Source organism: Lactuca sativa, chromosome 8 (genome assembly GCF_002870075.4).
Source record: "Lactuca sativa cultivar Salinas chromosome 8, Lsat_Salinas_v11, whole genome shotgun sequence".
NCBI classification, from domain to species: Eukaryota; Viridiplantae; Streptophyta; class Magnoliopsida; order Asterales; family Asteraceae; genus Lactuca; species Lactuca sativa.
In genome coordinates this window covers 209950932-209965281 of record NC_056630.2, presented here as the reverse complement: position 1 = coordinate 209965281, position 14350 = coordinate 209950932, and the positions used below count along the sequence as shown (strand labels likewise).

The 14350-nt window shown below is 35.8% G+C and overlaps 1 protein-coding gene across 3 annotated transcripts; it reads left to right on the top strand.

Moving 5' to 3' along the window:
* The first annotated feature begins 856 nt into the window (after window positions 1–856).
* On the top strand, window positions 857–5047 carry LOC111879232 (ankyrin repeat-containing protein ITN1). Of its 3 annotated transcripts, XM_023875703.3 has the most exons (7): window positions 859–1750; window positions 2500–3015; window positions 3097–3189; window positions 3290–3394; window positions 3500–3547; window positions 3655–4085; window positions 4177–5047. In XM_023875703.3, the coding sequence occupies exons 1-7, from the start codon at window positions 1288–1290 to the stop codon at window positions 4792–4794; spliced, it is 2274 nt and encodes a 757-aa protein (XP_023731471.1). In that variant the 5' UTR covers window positions 859–1287; the 3' UTR covers window positions 4795–5047. The 3 variants fall into 3 exon arrangements, with proteins under 3 accessions (XP_023731470.1, XP_023731471.1, XP_042753572.1); XM_023875702.3 differs by having other exon boundaries at window positions 857–1750; window positions 2500–3189; XM_042897638.2 differs by lacking the exons at window positions 3097–3189; window positions 3290–3394 and having other exon boundaries at window positions 862–1750.
* Window positions 5048–14350: the final 9303 nt, after the last annotated feature.

Here is a 14350-nt window from a genome sequence, read left to right as displayed (position 1 = left end):
AGTAACAATGATGACGAAGAAAGAAAGAAAGACGACTAATAGGAACAATGATGACGATGATGATCTTTTGACAGTTTAGGCCCAAAAGGCTTAGAAAAGAAGAGGAGGGTAAAAAAACAACAAACATGATAAATCGAATGGTACGATAGGGCTTCTAGCCTAGCGGTATCTGGTGTTGCCCTCCCTCCTAAAGGTTGAGGTTCAAGTCCTGTCATGGACATAAGCGGAGTTAAAGAGTAGTTTAGAAGTAGAATAGATATGTCGTTTCAAAAAAAGTGATAAGAGAATGGTGGCCCAGAGAAGTCTGATTGTGAGAAGAAGTCTGAGCATTCTTAAGGTGAAGATAAAGAATTAAAGGTGGTGACCATTTCTGAATAAAGGAGCAGAATGTTGGTCTAATTTAGAAAATAAGACGCAGGGGTTGCTAGCCTTTTACACACAGGGACAGATCTAGTATGGTGCCCACGGTAGCACCAGCAACACCTCGTTTTTCTCGACGTAGTGCAAAAGTTTCGATTTTTTTCTTTTTTCTACTATAAAATGTGCCAGCGGTAACACCTACTATGGATCGGCAACACCTGTTACAAACCGGCAACACCTACTATAAAATCCTGGGTCCGTCCCTGTTTACACAGGCATGTAAAACATATCAGATGGCTGTGACAAAAATTGGTTTGTGTTTAGTATAAATTAGGACCTGCGTTGCTTTTAATTCCATTTCAGAACAAGTTTTTTCCAGCTAATAAAGCATATGCTCCATTCTCCAAGCAATCTTGTTATCCCTTGTTTTCACGTTTTCCTTTTTTGTCCCTGTTTTTTGATCTGTGGGTTCACGTCTGCATCAGTACACAAAGTAACATCAGATTACTTTGTTTTTTTTTTATTGCATTTAAATCTTTGTGGCCATATTTTCTTTGTTTATAGAAAAAAAATCTGTTTGTCAAGCCCCTCTTTCTCTTCACATAATCACATGAATTTGAAAGACGGAGAAGACGATCAGTGATGGGAGGTGAAGCTGCACGGGTAACCGCACTCCAAATATTCTTTCCTTAAGACTTTACTATACAACGATAAATAAATTTCAAAGTAATAAATCATATCGCAATTAACTTTTCAAATTACTATTCTTTTCTAAAAACATTATTATATTATGGGAATCACTTAAGGAGGAAGCAATCTTAAAGTTGCTTTTGCATGTGAGCACCACAAATCAACTCTATGTTTCTATATAAACATGTAAGAAGATGGAAGTAGTATTCACAGAAATCAAAATAAAAAGGTAGAAAGATGGCAAGCTCAAGCTCCAATTCACATGTCACTCTCGAAGTTGGAGAAGAACACACATACACATACCCATACCCATCAAATCTATCTGCAACAGGCTTTACCACTGTGAAGCTGAGTGGTAGGGATGAGTATGGTATGTGGAAAACACAGATGCTATGTCTATTGGAGAGTCATGGTATGCTTGGTTTCATCGATGGTACACTCATGTGCCCTCAACCCATTAGTATTTCAGGGAAGGAAAAAGTGGGTGACCATCAAACTCACTACAGGCTGTGGAGAAGATCAGATGCACTTGTGAAGGGTTGGATTTTTGGTTCTCTCTCTAAACCAACATTAGGGTATGTTTTGGATCGTCTCCATCAACAGAGAAATGCAAATGATTTTAGTGGAAAAGATGCATGGGATGAACTCCACACTATGTATGCTCCTGTTGGTATTCCACCTGAACTGCTAGTAGTTGAAGGTAGAAAAAACTTTTTTTATTGATCTATCTTTAATTCGAGTTGGTCATTCAGATAGACCAAAGCATATAGCACTCGTAATTATAATATCCAAAGCATATAGAAGTCGTAATTATAATATGATAAGACATGTATAGCTTTTGATATATATTGTATAATCACTAAAAAGATTTGAGTCACCAAACACTGTCCATACAAACAAGGTTTTTATTTTCATTCTCATTTAAAAACTTTAATTGTTTTATTGGGAAAATGACTTAGACCAATTATGTTTTGTCTTTTCTAGAAAACCTACGAACTTAACTTATTGTCTAAAAAAAACCCATAGAAGTTATATTTTTGTTCAATTTTATGGAAGTTAAAGAATAGACGACGTGGCTTGTTACCATATCAGGAAAATGATTTGTAAGATCAATGAAGTTTTCAAACCGTTCAAAAAACCTCAATCAAGTTTTGTCTGTTCAAAAAATTAAGTTTTTTGAACAGACAAAATATGATTGAGGTTTTTTAAATGGTTTGGAAACTTGGTTGGCATTTTTTAAACAAAATGTTAAGTTCGTTGGGTTTTCTTGAACAAACAAAACATGATTGAGGTTTTCTTGAACGGTTTGAAAACTTCGTTGAGCTTGTAAGTCATTTTCTCTTGTTTTATTAGATTAGATTAGATTAGATTAGATTAGATTAGATCACATCAGAGCACATATTTTTCTATCTTGTAGTTTTTACGTTCATAACAAATATGCAAATATAGATACACCACAAGATAAAGACAGAGCAAAGAATCTCGACAGATTATACAATTATACTGAAGCTGGTTACTGGAATGGGGTCGAAGACATACTGAGGCAGGAAAAGGTTGCAGTGACGGACAAAATCACCAATAATGGCAACACCGCGCTCCATGCAGCAGTCGGTAGTTTCAGGGGCCGAGAATTCTTAGAGAAATTGTTGGAAAAGATACCTGAAAACACACAACTAACGAATATAAGAAATTCAGATGGAAGCACACTGCTTCATGTCGCTGCCATTAGTGGCAACAATGAAACTGCTGATATCTTGGTGGCAAGGGACCCACATATGTTGTTGGCCAAGGACAAGGAAGGTCAGACACCACTAGCCTTGGCTCTTTCTAATATGCATACCCACACAGCCCGACATCTTTTGCGGCACATCAATACTCTTACTGATGATATACAGAAGGATGCTCTGTTTTCTGGCACAACTGGTGATGACCTTCTAGTTACTGTTATTTCCTCTAAAGATTTTGGTAAGTGTCGACTTTTAGTAAAAAACCTAGCTACTATACCCACTTATATAATTGATACGACTGACTTTGGAAAATACGTAGACTTTGCAAGAGAACTGTTAATGCATTATAAAACATTGCATACTGATGCTGTGCTGATGGCTATAGCTCAAAATTTCCCTGCTAGACATAAAGGTTTTTTGTTTTTTTTTTTTTTATCTTCATTCTACATTGTCAAAATTATTTATAAAACTTCCCTGACAATCTTCCTGAACACCACTTCATTATATTGAAGCGACTGATATACTTATGTGGGTAGACGACCATTTCATAAACCCTTGCAATGAAATTATTTATCACAGATGGGATTTGACGTTGATATGCATCCCAATCTTATTTGGTAGGTCATGAGCTTATCTTTTCTTGAACTCTTAACTTGTTGGTTGCACATTCTATTATTAACCCCATGATCATCATTCTAACAAACATTCTATCCGTAATGCAGTGATTTCCTGCATCATTATGTCTTTCCTGTATATCCTTGGGATGTTAGGTAAGATGATCAACAAGTACCATCATTACATTACTAAAAACAAAAGGGAGGAAAAAAAAGGTTTATCTCTTTATTTCAGATGCTCAAAATTTGTGTCTATGTTGCAGTGTATCTATTCTTTAAAGAGGGACATCAAAATTTTGAAGATGCTATAGGCCTGTTGGCAGAGGTATCTATGTTGATAAGGGAAAAAAACCACTTCAGCTCTTACCATCACTATTACACAAATCCGATTCTTGAAGCCAGTAGACAAAATGCATACGAGTTTGTAGATAAAATTATGCATCACTTCCCTAATGCAATTTGGAGTGCCAATGAAGATGGCCACAACATTATTCAGTATGCTGTGGTAAATCGCTCAGAAAAGATTTACAACCTACTATATTGGATGAGCCAACATAGGAATATATGTCGAACAATTAAAGACTCTTCAGGGAATAACCTATTGCATCTAGCTACAAGATTGGCACCTAACAACAAACTGAATCTTATATCGGGGGAAGCTTTACAAATACAACGTGAACTACAATGGTTTAAGGTATAAATCTCAATCGTTCAAAATTGACATACCTGATATTGAAACGTCATAAGTATTTATCAAGTATACGTAACATATTGTAATCTTGTAGGAAGTGGAAAGATTCATTTGTCCTCTAAGCATCATACAAAAGAACTCTTTCAACGAAACACCACAAACAATATTTACTAGAGAACACAAGGAGTTGGTGATTGAGGGACAAAAATGGATGAAGTCCACTGCAGAGTCCTACACGATTACAGCTGCATTAATCATCACCATTGTGTTTGCAGCAGCTATAACAGTGCCAGGAGGAAATAAGCAAGAAGGTGGGCTACCAGTGTTTACCAACCACACTGCCTTCACAATATTTGCAATATCAGACGCCATATCATTATTCTCAGCTGTTACTTCATTGTTAATGTTTTTGTCGATTCTCACTGCACGTTTCGCTGAACAAGACTTTCTCTTTAAGTTGCCTACAAAGTTGATAATTGGTTTGGCCACCTTGTTCATCTCAACCACAGCCATGATAGTAGCTTTTGCTGCAACGTTATACCTTGTATTTGGCCAAAGCAACTCAAGGATTCTTATTCCTATAGCTGTGCTGACATGCCTACCAATTACTTCTTTTGTGACCCTGCAGTTCCCTCTTGTCATAGAGTTGATGAGTGCTACATATGGTGGTAGTATTTTTGGTGATAAGCAAACATATTATCCTTTATATTAATTTTTTTATCAGACTATGAATGTTCATAAACAAAAAGCATCCACAAATAGGATCAGCTATAAGCTGACATACTTATTGTATAAAGTTCTTAATCCTCAATAACAATACTTCCCTAACCTAAGGAGTATGGACCAATGATTAGAGGATGAAATATGACACATGTTTGGTTATATGTGCTTTTGCATCCTTTCCTCCATTAATCATTTGTATGATAACACATTTCTAAAATATGATATATTTTAAAAAACAAGTATGTTCTTATGTTTTTCCAAAGAAATTACATAAAATTGTTAATGGATTAATGTTTAAAAAATACGTTGCTATTTCTTCCAAATGGTGCCTAGATGCTCGTAAAACTTATTTTAAAATATATCCAAATGGTGTGCACGTGCTCCTAAAACTATTTTGTACCCTACAATTAAGAACATATAGAAAAGGATTTGAATCAAAGGAGTGATTGGAAATCATAAAAATAACAAAGATGTTTTTGGCTTTCGAGAAGCTGAATGCTCTCCCATAGATTGTCTCTCTAATTGAATACATTCCAAGCTAATGACCGACTCACCCCAAACTTCTGTTTAAGCTTAACCTAACTAGGAGAGTTACCACATTGCCCCCTAACTAACCTTTTATCGCATACATGCTACTTATTTCCCATAAAGCTACTAAGAAGTGTAACAAAGTATTATAAAATGTGTAAAATTGGATTAAAACATTGTTGCTATTTCTTGCTTAATGTTTAGAAGTGTGTTAATATTTTGATTATTTTCTTCCAAATGGTATCCAGGTTCACATAAAAAAATATTGTAATATATGTCTAGGTGCTCATAAAAAGTACATTGTTTGTTCCTATTACTTCCAAATGGATGTTCTTACTTGTGAAAATCATACCACTCATATATAAATTGTTGTTTGTATTGAGTTTGGGGTTCGATTGTGATTAAAGTTGCACATTTGGATGTTCCGGCATCACAAATTGAACCTTTCATGTAACAGCCCAAAAATTCAGATAAAATTTTTCATTTAATAATTAGAAAATCCCAATCACATTTGTTTTTCCAAAATTCCATTACATAAACACATTGTTCAAAAATATTAAAGTATCCAAACAATAAATGCGGAAATACTGGAGAGTGCCCACGTGGCCTGCTTGACGAACGTCAGCGACGGAGACATCGTAAATTGGTCCGCGGGCATCGCGATAAGTCGATGTGCTGTCAAGTCGGGCCCTTGCCCTTAGAACCAGAAGTACCAGAAACACCCAACAAAATTGTAAGCACACACTTAGTGAGTTTCCCAAAATACGCAAAACACATAACCACGTAATGTCATGTACATATATACATAGATATTCCATGGACTCCCTCCATGGTCTTCATTCAGAATGACATGGACTACCCCCATGGTCTTACATCCAAGGACCAGAGGCTCCCCCTCATGGTCTTACCGAGTGCCATAGGCTCCCCCCATGGTCTTCACATAAGTCAATACATATCAAATCACAAAACCATTGCATATACAACTATTAAAATCTCCTCTCAAGTAATGGGCTAGCATTGGTGCCTTCAACCCATTGGTATAGTGAAAAGACTCACCTCAGTCTGCTGAAAACAATCACTGTTCAACTACCAGCCAAAATATACAAATACCCTAATTAAGATTATAACTCAACCTAATCAAAGAGCCCAGAATTCAAAGGTCATTCCTTCACTAATATGTCTAGCGGCAAAGTCCAATTCTATAATTGGCCACAAGGCCCAATAGGCCTAAACATACCAACATTTGCCCAAAGATAAATTCAGGCCCAAACACCAACAAATCTAGGACCAAAACCATTAGGGCCCAAAGGTCCGAAGTCCGCTCAGGCCCAAAGCTTCCTGAGAGTGTATGCCCAACGTACCTCTTCTGTATGCTTAACGTACTGGGCTAAGGGGATGAATGCGCAGCGTACAACATAGTACACCCAACGTATAAACCGCTCATGCACAAAATCCATTAAGTGTTTAATGCATGCATGCTCTTCACTCAAATTCTAGATCTTGGTCGATTTAATGGTCCTAAGGCATAAAGTTGGCAACTTTATGCCTCTGTATGCTATATAAGATCCCAATAACTCAATCTACTTCATTAAGGCCTTTCCAAAGGTCTTAACTCATGCATGGAGCAACAGAAGACATCAAGTTTGCATTTTTTATACTATAAAAAAGTCCATTTTTAAGCCTTAACCTTTTTAAGCTTAGGTTTTGGGTTCTACACCCATTAGGATGGTTCATAAGGGTAAAGTTGGAAACTTTACCCTTCTAGTCGATATTTTAGTCCAGATCTGAGTCGTGGACCTTTTAGTTTCAAGAATGGTGACTTAATGGATTAAGAGGTGTGTTTCCTAAAGAACTCGGCGAGTTCATAGGTGAGCTCGGCAAGTTGGATCGACTTTTCCCGATTCTGCTGGCTAAAGGGGAAACTCAGTGAGTTCATGGGTGAACTCGACGAGTTGGACCGACCTTGCTCGATTCTGTTTATTAATGAGGAAACTCAGCAAGTTGAAGAATAACTCGGTGAGTTGAGTCAACTCAGAACGTTGACTTTGACCAAACCTGACCTTTTTGGGGTTTTGAAATATCAATCAGTATCTAAGGAATTGTTTTTGTTTAGGGGTTGAGTAGATCTGATTTCTAGGGCCGGAATTTATCCAATTATCATTCAATATTCGAGGTGATTTTCCTTACCGGGTTTAGCGGGTCGAAGGCACCAAGGCCAGCCCATGTTTATATTATGCCGTTGGTATGCTAGTTGTCTCCGTGACTCTTGCATGTGTTGTGTCTGTATGTTTTCCGGGTTAAGGCCCGATGTCGGGCGCGACCTGATGGATATATGTATGTTATGTATCTTTGTGATTGTTGCATGTGTATGTGTTTATTTTGATATATGTTATTGTATGTTGGGTGGAGCTCGGTTGATGTCGGACAGGGTCCAAAGCCAGACTGGGCCCAATATATGTTATTGTATGATTGGTATGTGGTATTTTGGGGGAACTTACTAAGCTTTGTGCTTATGGTTTTTAGTTTATGTTTCATGTATTTCTGGTTCCAAGGGGAAGAGCTCGGGATGACTGCATCGCACACACCATTGGGATTTTGTTATGATGTTTTATTCTGAATTATGACAAATTGATACACTAGTTTATTTTAGATGTTTGGATGATTTGGGAAATTACTATTTTATCTATTAATTAAATTGAAAATTTTTGGGACCATATTTTTGGACATTTTAGATTTAATTTCAAAAGAGGGGACTTCCACATTATCATGTATGCCTGTTTTTGGGAAAAAAATCTAAACTTCCAAATCCTGAAGACATATACCACGTTATTTGTGTTGAATTGCCTAACAAGGATAGTGAACCTGATTTGTATCAAACTGTTTATGATAACATGATACATGGACCTTGTGACAACGATCAACCATTTATGCCGTGTATGAAAAAAGGAAAATGTTCAAAACGATTTCCACGGGAATTTATCGATCATACATATATCTATGAAGATGGTCAACAATGGAAATAATGTCATTAAAAGGATCTTTCTTTAGACAACAGGTATACAAAAATCCTTTTCAATGATTTACTAAATTTTAATTCCTTAAATCTGTTTTTTTATGAAATATATTATTATTTGTTTAAATACATAAATATCAATAAACATATTAAATTAAAATTGTACTAATATTTTATTTTTATACAGGCAATGTAATGTATAAAAACATATACTTATTATATATGTTTTCTTGTGTTGTTCCTATGTTAACCTCACATTATCATTTAATGTTATTTATGACACGTTTCTTGATTTTTCAGATATGTTGTTCCATATAGTTAAATCCTTCTGACACAATACCAAGCTCACATGAATCTAGATTGGTGTAACCAGGTTGGATCGATAAAGTATCTTTTTAAGTACATTAACAAAGGGCCAGATAGGATAACGACATCTATTGTTCATCCAACACAAAAGAAGAAACAACAGATACAAAATAACGACCATGATGAAATTGGTGAGTTCTATAATTGCCGTTATATTTGTGCATGTGGGTCATGTTAGAGGCTTTTTGGGTATGACATATATTATAGAACATCGTCTGTCGAAAGGTTGTCATTTCACCTCGAACATAAACAGCCTGTTGTGTTTAAACCAAACCAACATGTTAATCAGGTTGTTTCCAAACCGACTATCATTGCTTCTTAATTTTTGGCTTGGATGGAATGTAACAAGCATGAAGAAAATACACAGAAGCTGTCATATGTTGAATTCCCAACTAAATATTTTTGGAATAAACCAGTTAAGATATGGACAAGAAGAAAAACCAAGTCCAAGGCACTTGGTCGATTAAACCATATGTCTCCCAAGTTTGGTGACATTTATTACCTATGGATTTTGCTGAACAAAATCAAGGGTCCTACATGTTAAGAAGATATTAGGATAATTAATAGAATTGTGCGTGAGTCTTACAAGGATGCTTTCTATGCTCTTGGTCTATTAAATATTGATAGAGAGTACATTTCATCAATAAACGAAATACGTCATTGGGCCACTGCTTCTTTCTGCAGGTCTCTCTTTGTTATGTTGATTACATCAGATAGTTTGTTGATGCATGCTCATGTTTTTAAACAGACGTATAAATGTCTTTCGAATGATTTCATTCACGTTCGTGAACAAAAAATCGGCGTCAGAGGTAAATACACTAATTTATAATTATTTTTAATTCAAACTAATTAATTTCTTCTTGAAAAGAAAAGAAATTAATTTCAACTTTAAATAAAATGGATAGAAACTAATAAAAAAAGGTCATTTTATTTGTATTGCTATTATTATAGTAAATGAAATATGAAAGCCAAAACCAACATTTTAATTTCATATTTAAATGGTCATTTGATGGAAGTGCATTGTTGTTAATTGCTGTAAAATTTCGTTTTCCCCTACATTTAAATTTGATGCCAAAACAACCATATTATTCTTCATATACAAATGCCCCTTTAACTGTAACATTCTGTTTCAGATTGTATGAGATTAGGGTTTGAGGGTTGCAACTCGAGCATGAGGAAGTCTCGGGGCTACGATGAGTTGCTTGAAGAGTAGGGTTTAATGGATTTTGGCCATAAGAACATCCTATGTGCTCATGCAAACCCTAATGCTTGGATCTGGGTTTCTCTATTGTACATGCATTCATCCAAGACTTTAAACCCTAGATCTAGCATGTGATAATTGATATTAACATTAGAATATGGTTTAGATCTTACCTTGATTGTTATGTAGCAATACCAATCTCAAATCCTCCTTGTAATTGGCTTCAGAAAGCTTAGTGTCACAAATATCACACCTCTAATGGCTCACAAACACCAAGAGCAAGAGGATGAAGAAGGAGAAGAGGAGAGGCACCCAAAAACGTCTAGAAACCCTAAGGAATCAGTTAGCCACGTTTTTGGTGCCCTAGGGGTCCTTAAATATGTGAGGCTATTAGGGTTATCTAACAAGGAAACCCTAATTTGACTGCTTAGGCCCTAAGCAGCCCATGGACTCCCTCATTAGAAGCCTTGGACGATTTCTAATGGGTTACCCCATAGAATTCGTCCACTCCTCTAATATGGAGTCCATTAGCCCAATATTCAATTATCACACAATTGATAGTTCTAGTCCCCTAAGTTTAATTAATCTCTTTTAGCCACAAAATTAGTTCTTAATTAATTATTGACTAATAGTAATTAAACAATATGATTTCTCCTTTAATATATTATTCATATAATATATTAATAAATCATAATTAAACCTCTCTCTCTCCATAATTCATCCTATCAAGTTGCTTTGGTGAAGGCAACCCAAAAGGACCATGCACCATCGGGTCAAGTACATACCAAAATAGTTATGGACTTAGACACTAATCCAACAGTCTCCCACTTGGATAAGTCTAATAACTATTCTGTGTATGACTTCAGATCCTGATCCATAATCGTAGCTTTCAAAAGTCGTTGTCAACTCTGATTTTATCAGATACGCATCCTTTTGATAAGAGATCATATATTCCTCCATTCTAGATATTGTATAGACATGAGACATGGATTATAATCATTCTCTCAGTCTATGTGTTGTTTCCTGATTTCCGATTTATGAAGACTGACAACAGACTAAAAGTGAACACATCAACTTAATCCCGGCTTGGTCAAGCGCTTAGGGTGTCATCACTAAATCATCGAGGGGCCCACATCTATCGTTTTTATCCCACTTTGGGTAAAAGGAAAGGATAAACTTCCACTCAATGTTCGCTTGTACTCACTCACCGAATTACACACAACAATATGTTTTATAACACCAAGTTACTGGTGCGTTTACATATTATCAATGTGTAATTGACTACCAAGATACAACTTACACATCTCGGTTTCAAGAATATAAGATATTATCGTCTCACTAATAACTCGTGATAAAATCCATGAATCGATCCAAGTGAGTGTAGGTTTAATCCAATACTCTAATCTTATAGCAGCACTCATGAACCCTACAGCAAACTTTTGCTATGTCTAAAACACTTTAGGCAATCTATAGTCAGATTCATGACAGTCTTCTTTCATTCCTACTCCCAAAGAATGAGCGACTGTGGAGGGTTTGAATAATCTTATTATTCGAGAAGTCAAAACATGCAAAGTGAAACACAAGGATAATACTAATCTTAAATGGCCCTAAACTTTTGAGTTTAAATAAAACATTTTATTTAATCACCATATTGATTACTCATTATTTGTTGTTTCGGGTAATCAACTTCTTACTTGAATTATAACAACAATTGTCCCATGCTCTTAGCATGCACACTATGCTTGCCTATGGTCTTTACTTTGTGAAATAGATCAAATGAACACATTTCTAGTGATGCTCATTTCACAATTCCTAACCCATTAGTGCAAGAATACAAAATTCTCGCCACTACTAAAATATGTTAGATTCTAACATTTTATACAACGGTCCTTTCGTAATATCACAGCGCCAAAGTCACCAAGACTTTGCCAATGAAATTACAAAGTACTCTATTGGAAATTGTTACAAGACAATTCCATAGTCATGAAGTCTCATATTCAAAGTACATTCCTTTGAACATCCTTCTTGCATAAAAGTTTCTAATCTAGAGATTGATTCTCGATATGCAACTCCCAATATGGAAACATTTCCATATTTTCCATATGACAACTCATTCTAAATATAATCTTATCTATTCATAATAATGTTAATATGGTCCATCCATAACTATACTTCCAACTGTCCACAAACGACCAATCGTTCGCGAACCTTAGATTGTCCTTGACAGTTGTTTAATTATTTTAGTCGAAACCGGTTCTATTTCCTTTTTCCCTCTAAATGCCTTAGGCATTTGGAAAATTTTAGAACGGTCGAATATTAAAACATATACAATCGATCCTATACCCGAAGCGTATGGGATACAATGGCGTAATGAAAAACGTGATACTTTACCAGTTTCTTACTATAATATCGTCATAATATTTCTATTTGCCGTGTTCTCAAAATTCGAACTATGAAGAGGGATGTCGTAATCAAAATCGTATTTTGAGAATGCAAATAATAAATATACCCTTGACTAAATACAATTAAATTTCTCAATCTAAGCTTTTAGATTGGAAACGAAGTATAACATTCTCTCCCTTAATTATAGCAAAAACAACTTTTCTACCCCTGCAACTTTGCAAAGTGAAAATTTTGTTTTTCTATAATTAATATTGCCAACTTGCAATACTTAAATAATAATCGTGCTCCCACTAACATGATGATTATATCCATTCCAGCATAACATTTATGCTCCCACTAGCTTTTACACGTATTTAGAGACCAGCTAAACTTCTAGAAAACAATACTGATTGACTTCCAAAGTTCATTGTTTCTAATACGATATGCTTCGATAAGCCTTTATCTAAGCTTCTCAAAATCACACACCTTTCCTTAGACAAGTCACATGTGTGTCTAAACTAATTTAGAACTTATTTTACTAAGTCCCAAATGTTCAGACTAATTGCCAAATCTCACAATTCGAACTATGAAGAAGGATGCCGTAATCATAATTGAATTTGAGAATGCAATTTACATAATCACTATCTCCTTGCACTACTAGAAAAAAGGCCTTTTACGACGCGCAAAATACGACGCTCATTGATCTATGTTACGCAAAGGAGAGTGACATTAGAAAAATGTCATCTCTTCAAAAAATTTAAGGATAGAAGACACGCATTATTGCGCGCCCTTAAATTAGTGTCTAAAAAAAACACGGAGGGCACCTATAATAAAATGCGCGTCGTCTAAGGATGTCGCTTTATAATTTTTAATGGAACGCGCGTTCCATCCTTTAACAGTAGGGGGAAATGAAATTCTGAAAAAATTAAAAATCCCGCCTTCCTTTTTTTCTCCTTTCCCTCTTGCCTTGGACGCTCCTTCCTTCCCCCTCCCGACATTGACTGCTGCTTACTTAGCTTCTTCCCTCACTTCTACCTACTAGAACCACCATATCTCCCACTCGATGTTGAAATTGTTAGAAAAAGCCCTAATTATACTCTCAAGTCTAAATACAGAAAAAATAGAAGATGGTGAAGAAGTAGCAGTAGAGGAAGTGGAGGATGAACAGTCGAAAATGGAAGGAATGGCATCAATAGCGTTGTTACTAGATGGGTCAATCTCGGGTCATTTTGTTCAGCTTCCCGAGTCCGTTTATTACCAGATGGGTCAATCTCATCTTTTTGTCTCGACTTCATATCTCTCTGTAAAGCAAGCGACGACTTCATATCAAAAGTGGAGGTGGAAGCCTAAAGACTGTAATTTGCCAAAGTAAGCATACCTGAAACGTGAAATTGGCAAATTGGATTGCACAGAAACGCGATTGGGATCGGGAATTTTGGTTTTGGAACGCCGATTTATGAAATTGGGATCAACACATCCTTTTGAATCGGTTTGTCTTCCTTTACCTTTGTACTCTCACTCACTCACTCTCTCTCTCTCTAAGCCCTAAGCTGCCACCATCAATAATAAAATAGTTCGATCAAGTTTAGTTCAATTCCTGATCATCGATTTGAAATTCTATTTCTGATATGACCTTTTGTGCAATTCTTTGACCTTTTAATCTTAGGGTTTATCTTCATGAAATCTAATCTCTGTGAACGAACTAATACACTTTAGGATTAGGGTTTAGTAATGGGATTCCTTCGTTTTTGTTAGGGCGATGTGAGTAATGAACCAAGGAGAAACACACAACAATGTAATCAAGAAGAAGATGTTCCAGTCTTGGTTGATGCAATACACCAGGGCGTACTGTTACAAATACACCAGGGCGTACTGTTAATAGAGGAAAATAATTGTTAACACAGGAAATTTTTCTTGTTTATTAACAACATGGATGATGATGATGGTGATGGAGAACCAGAAAGTGCAAGCCTTTGCAATCCCTACGGGTCCAACTTGGGCGTTTTACAGTTGGAAGTGTTTTGTTTTGTGTGACTTATATGTTAATATTGGCAG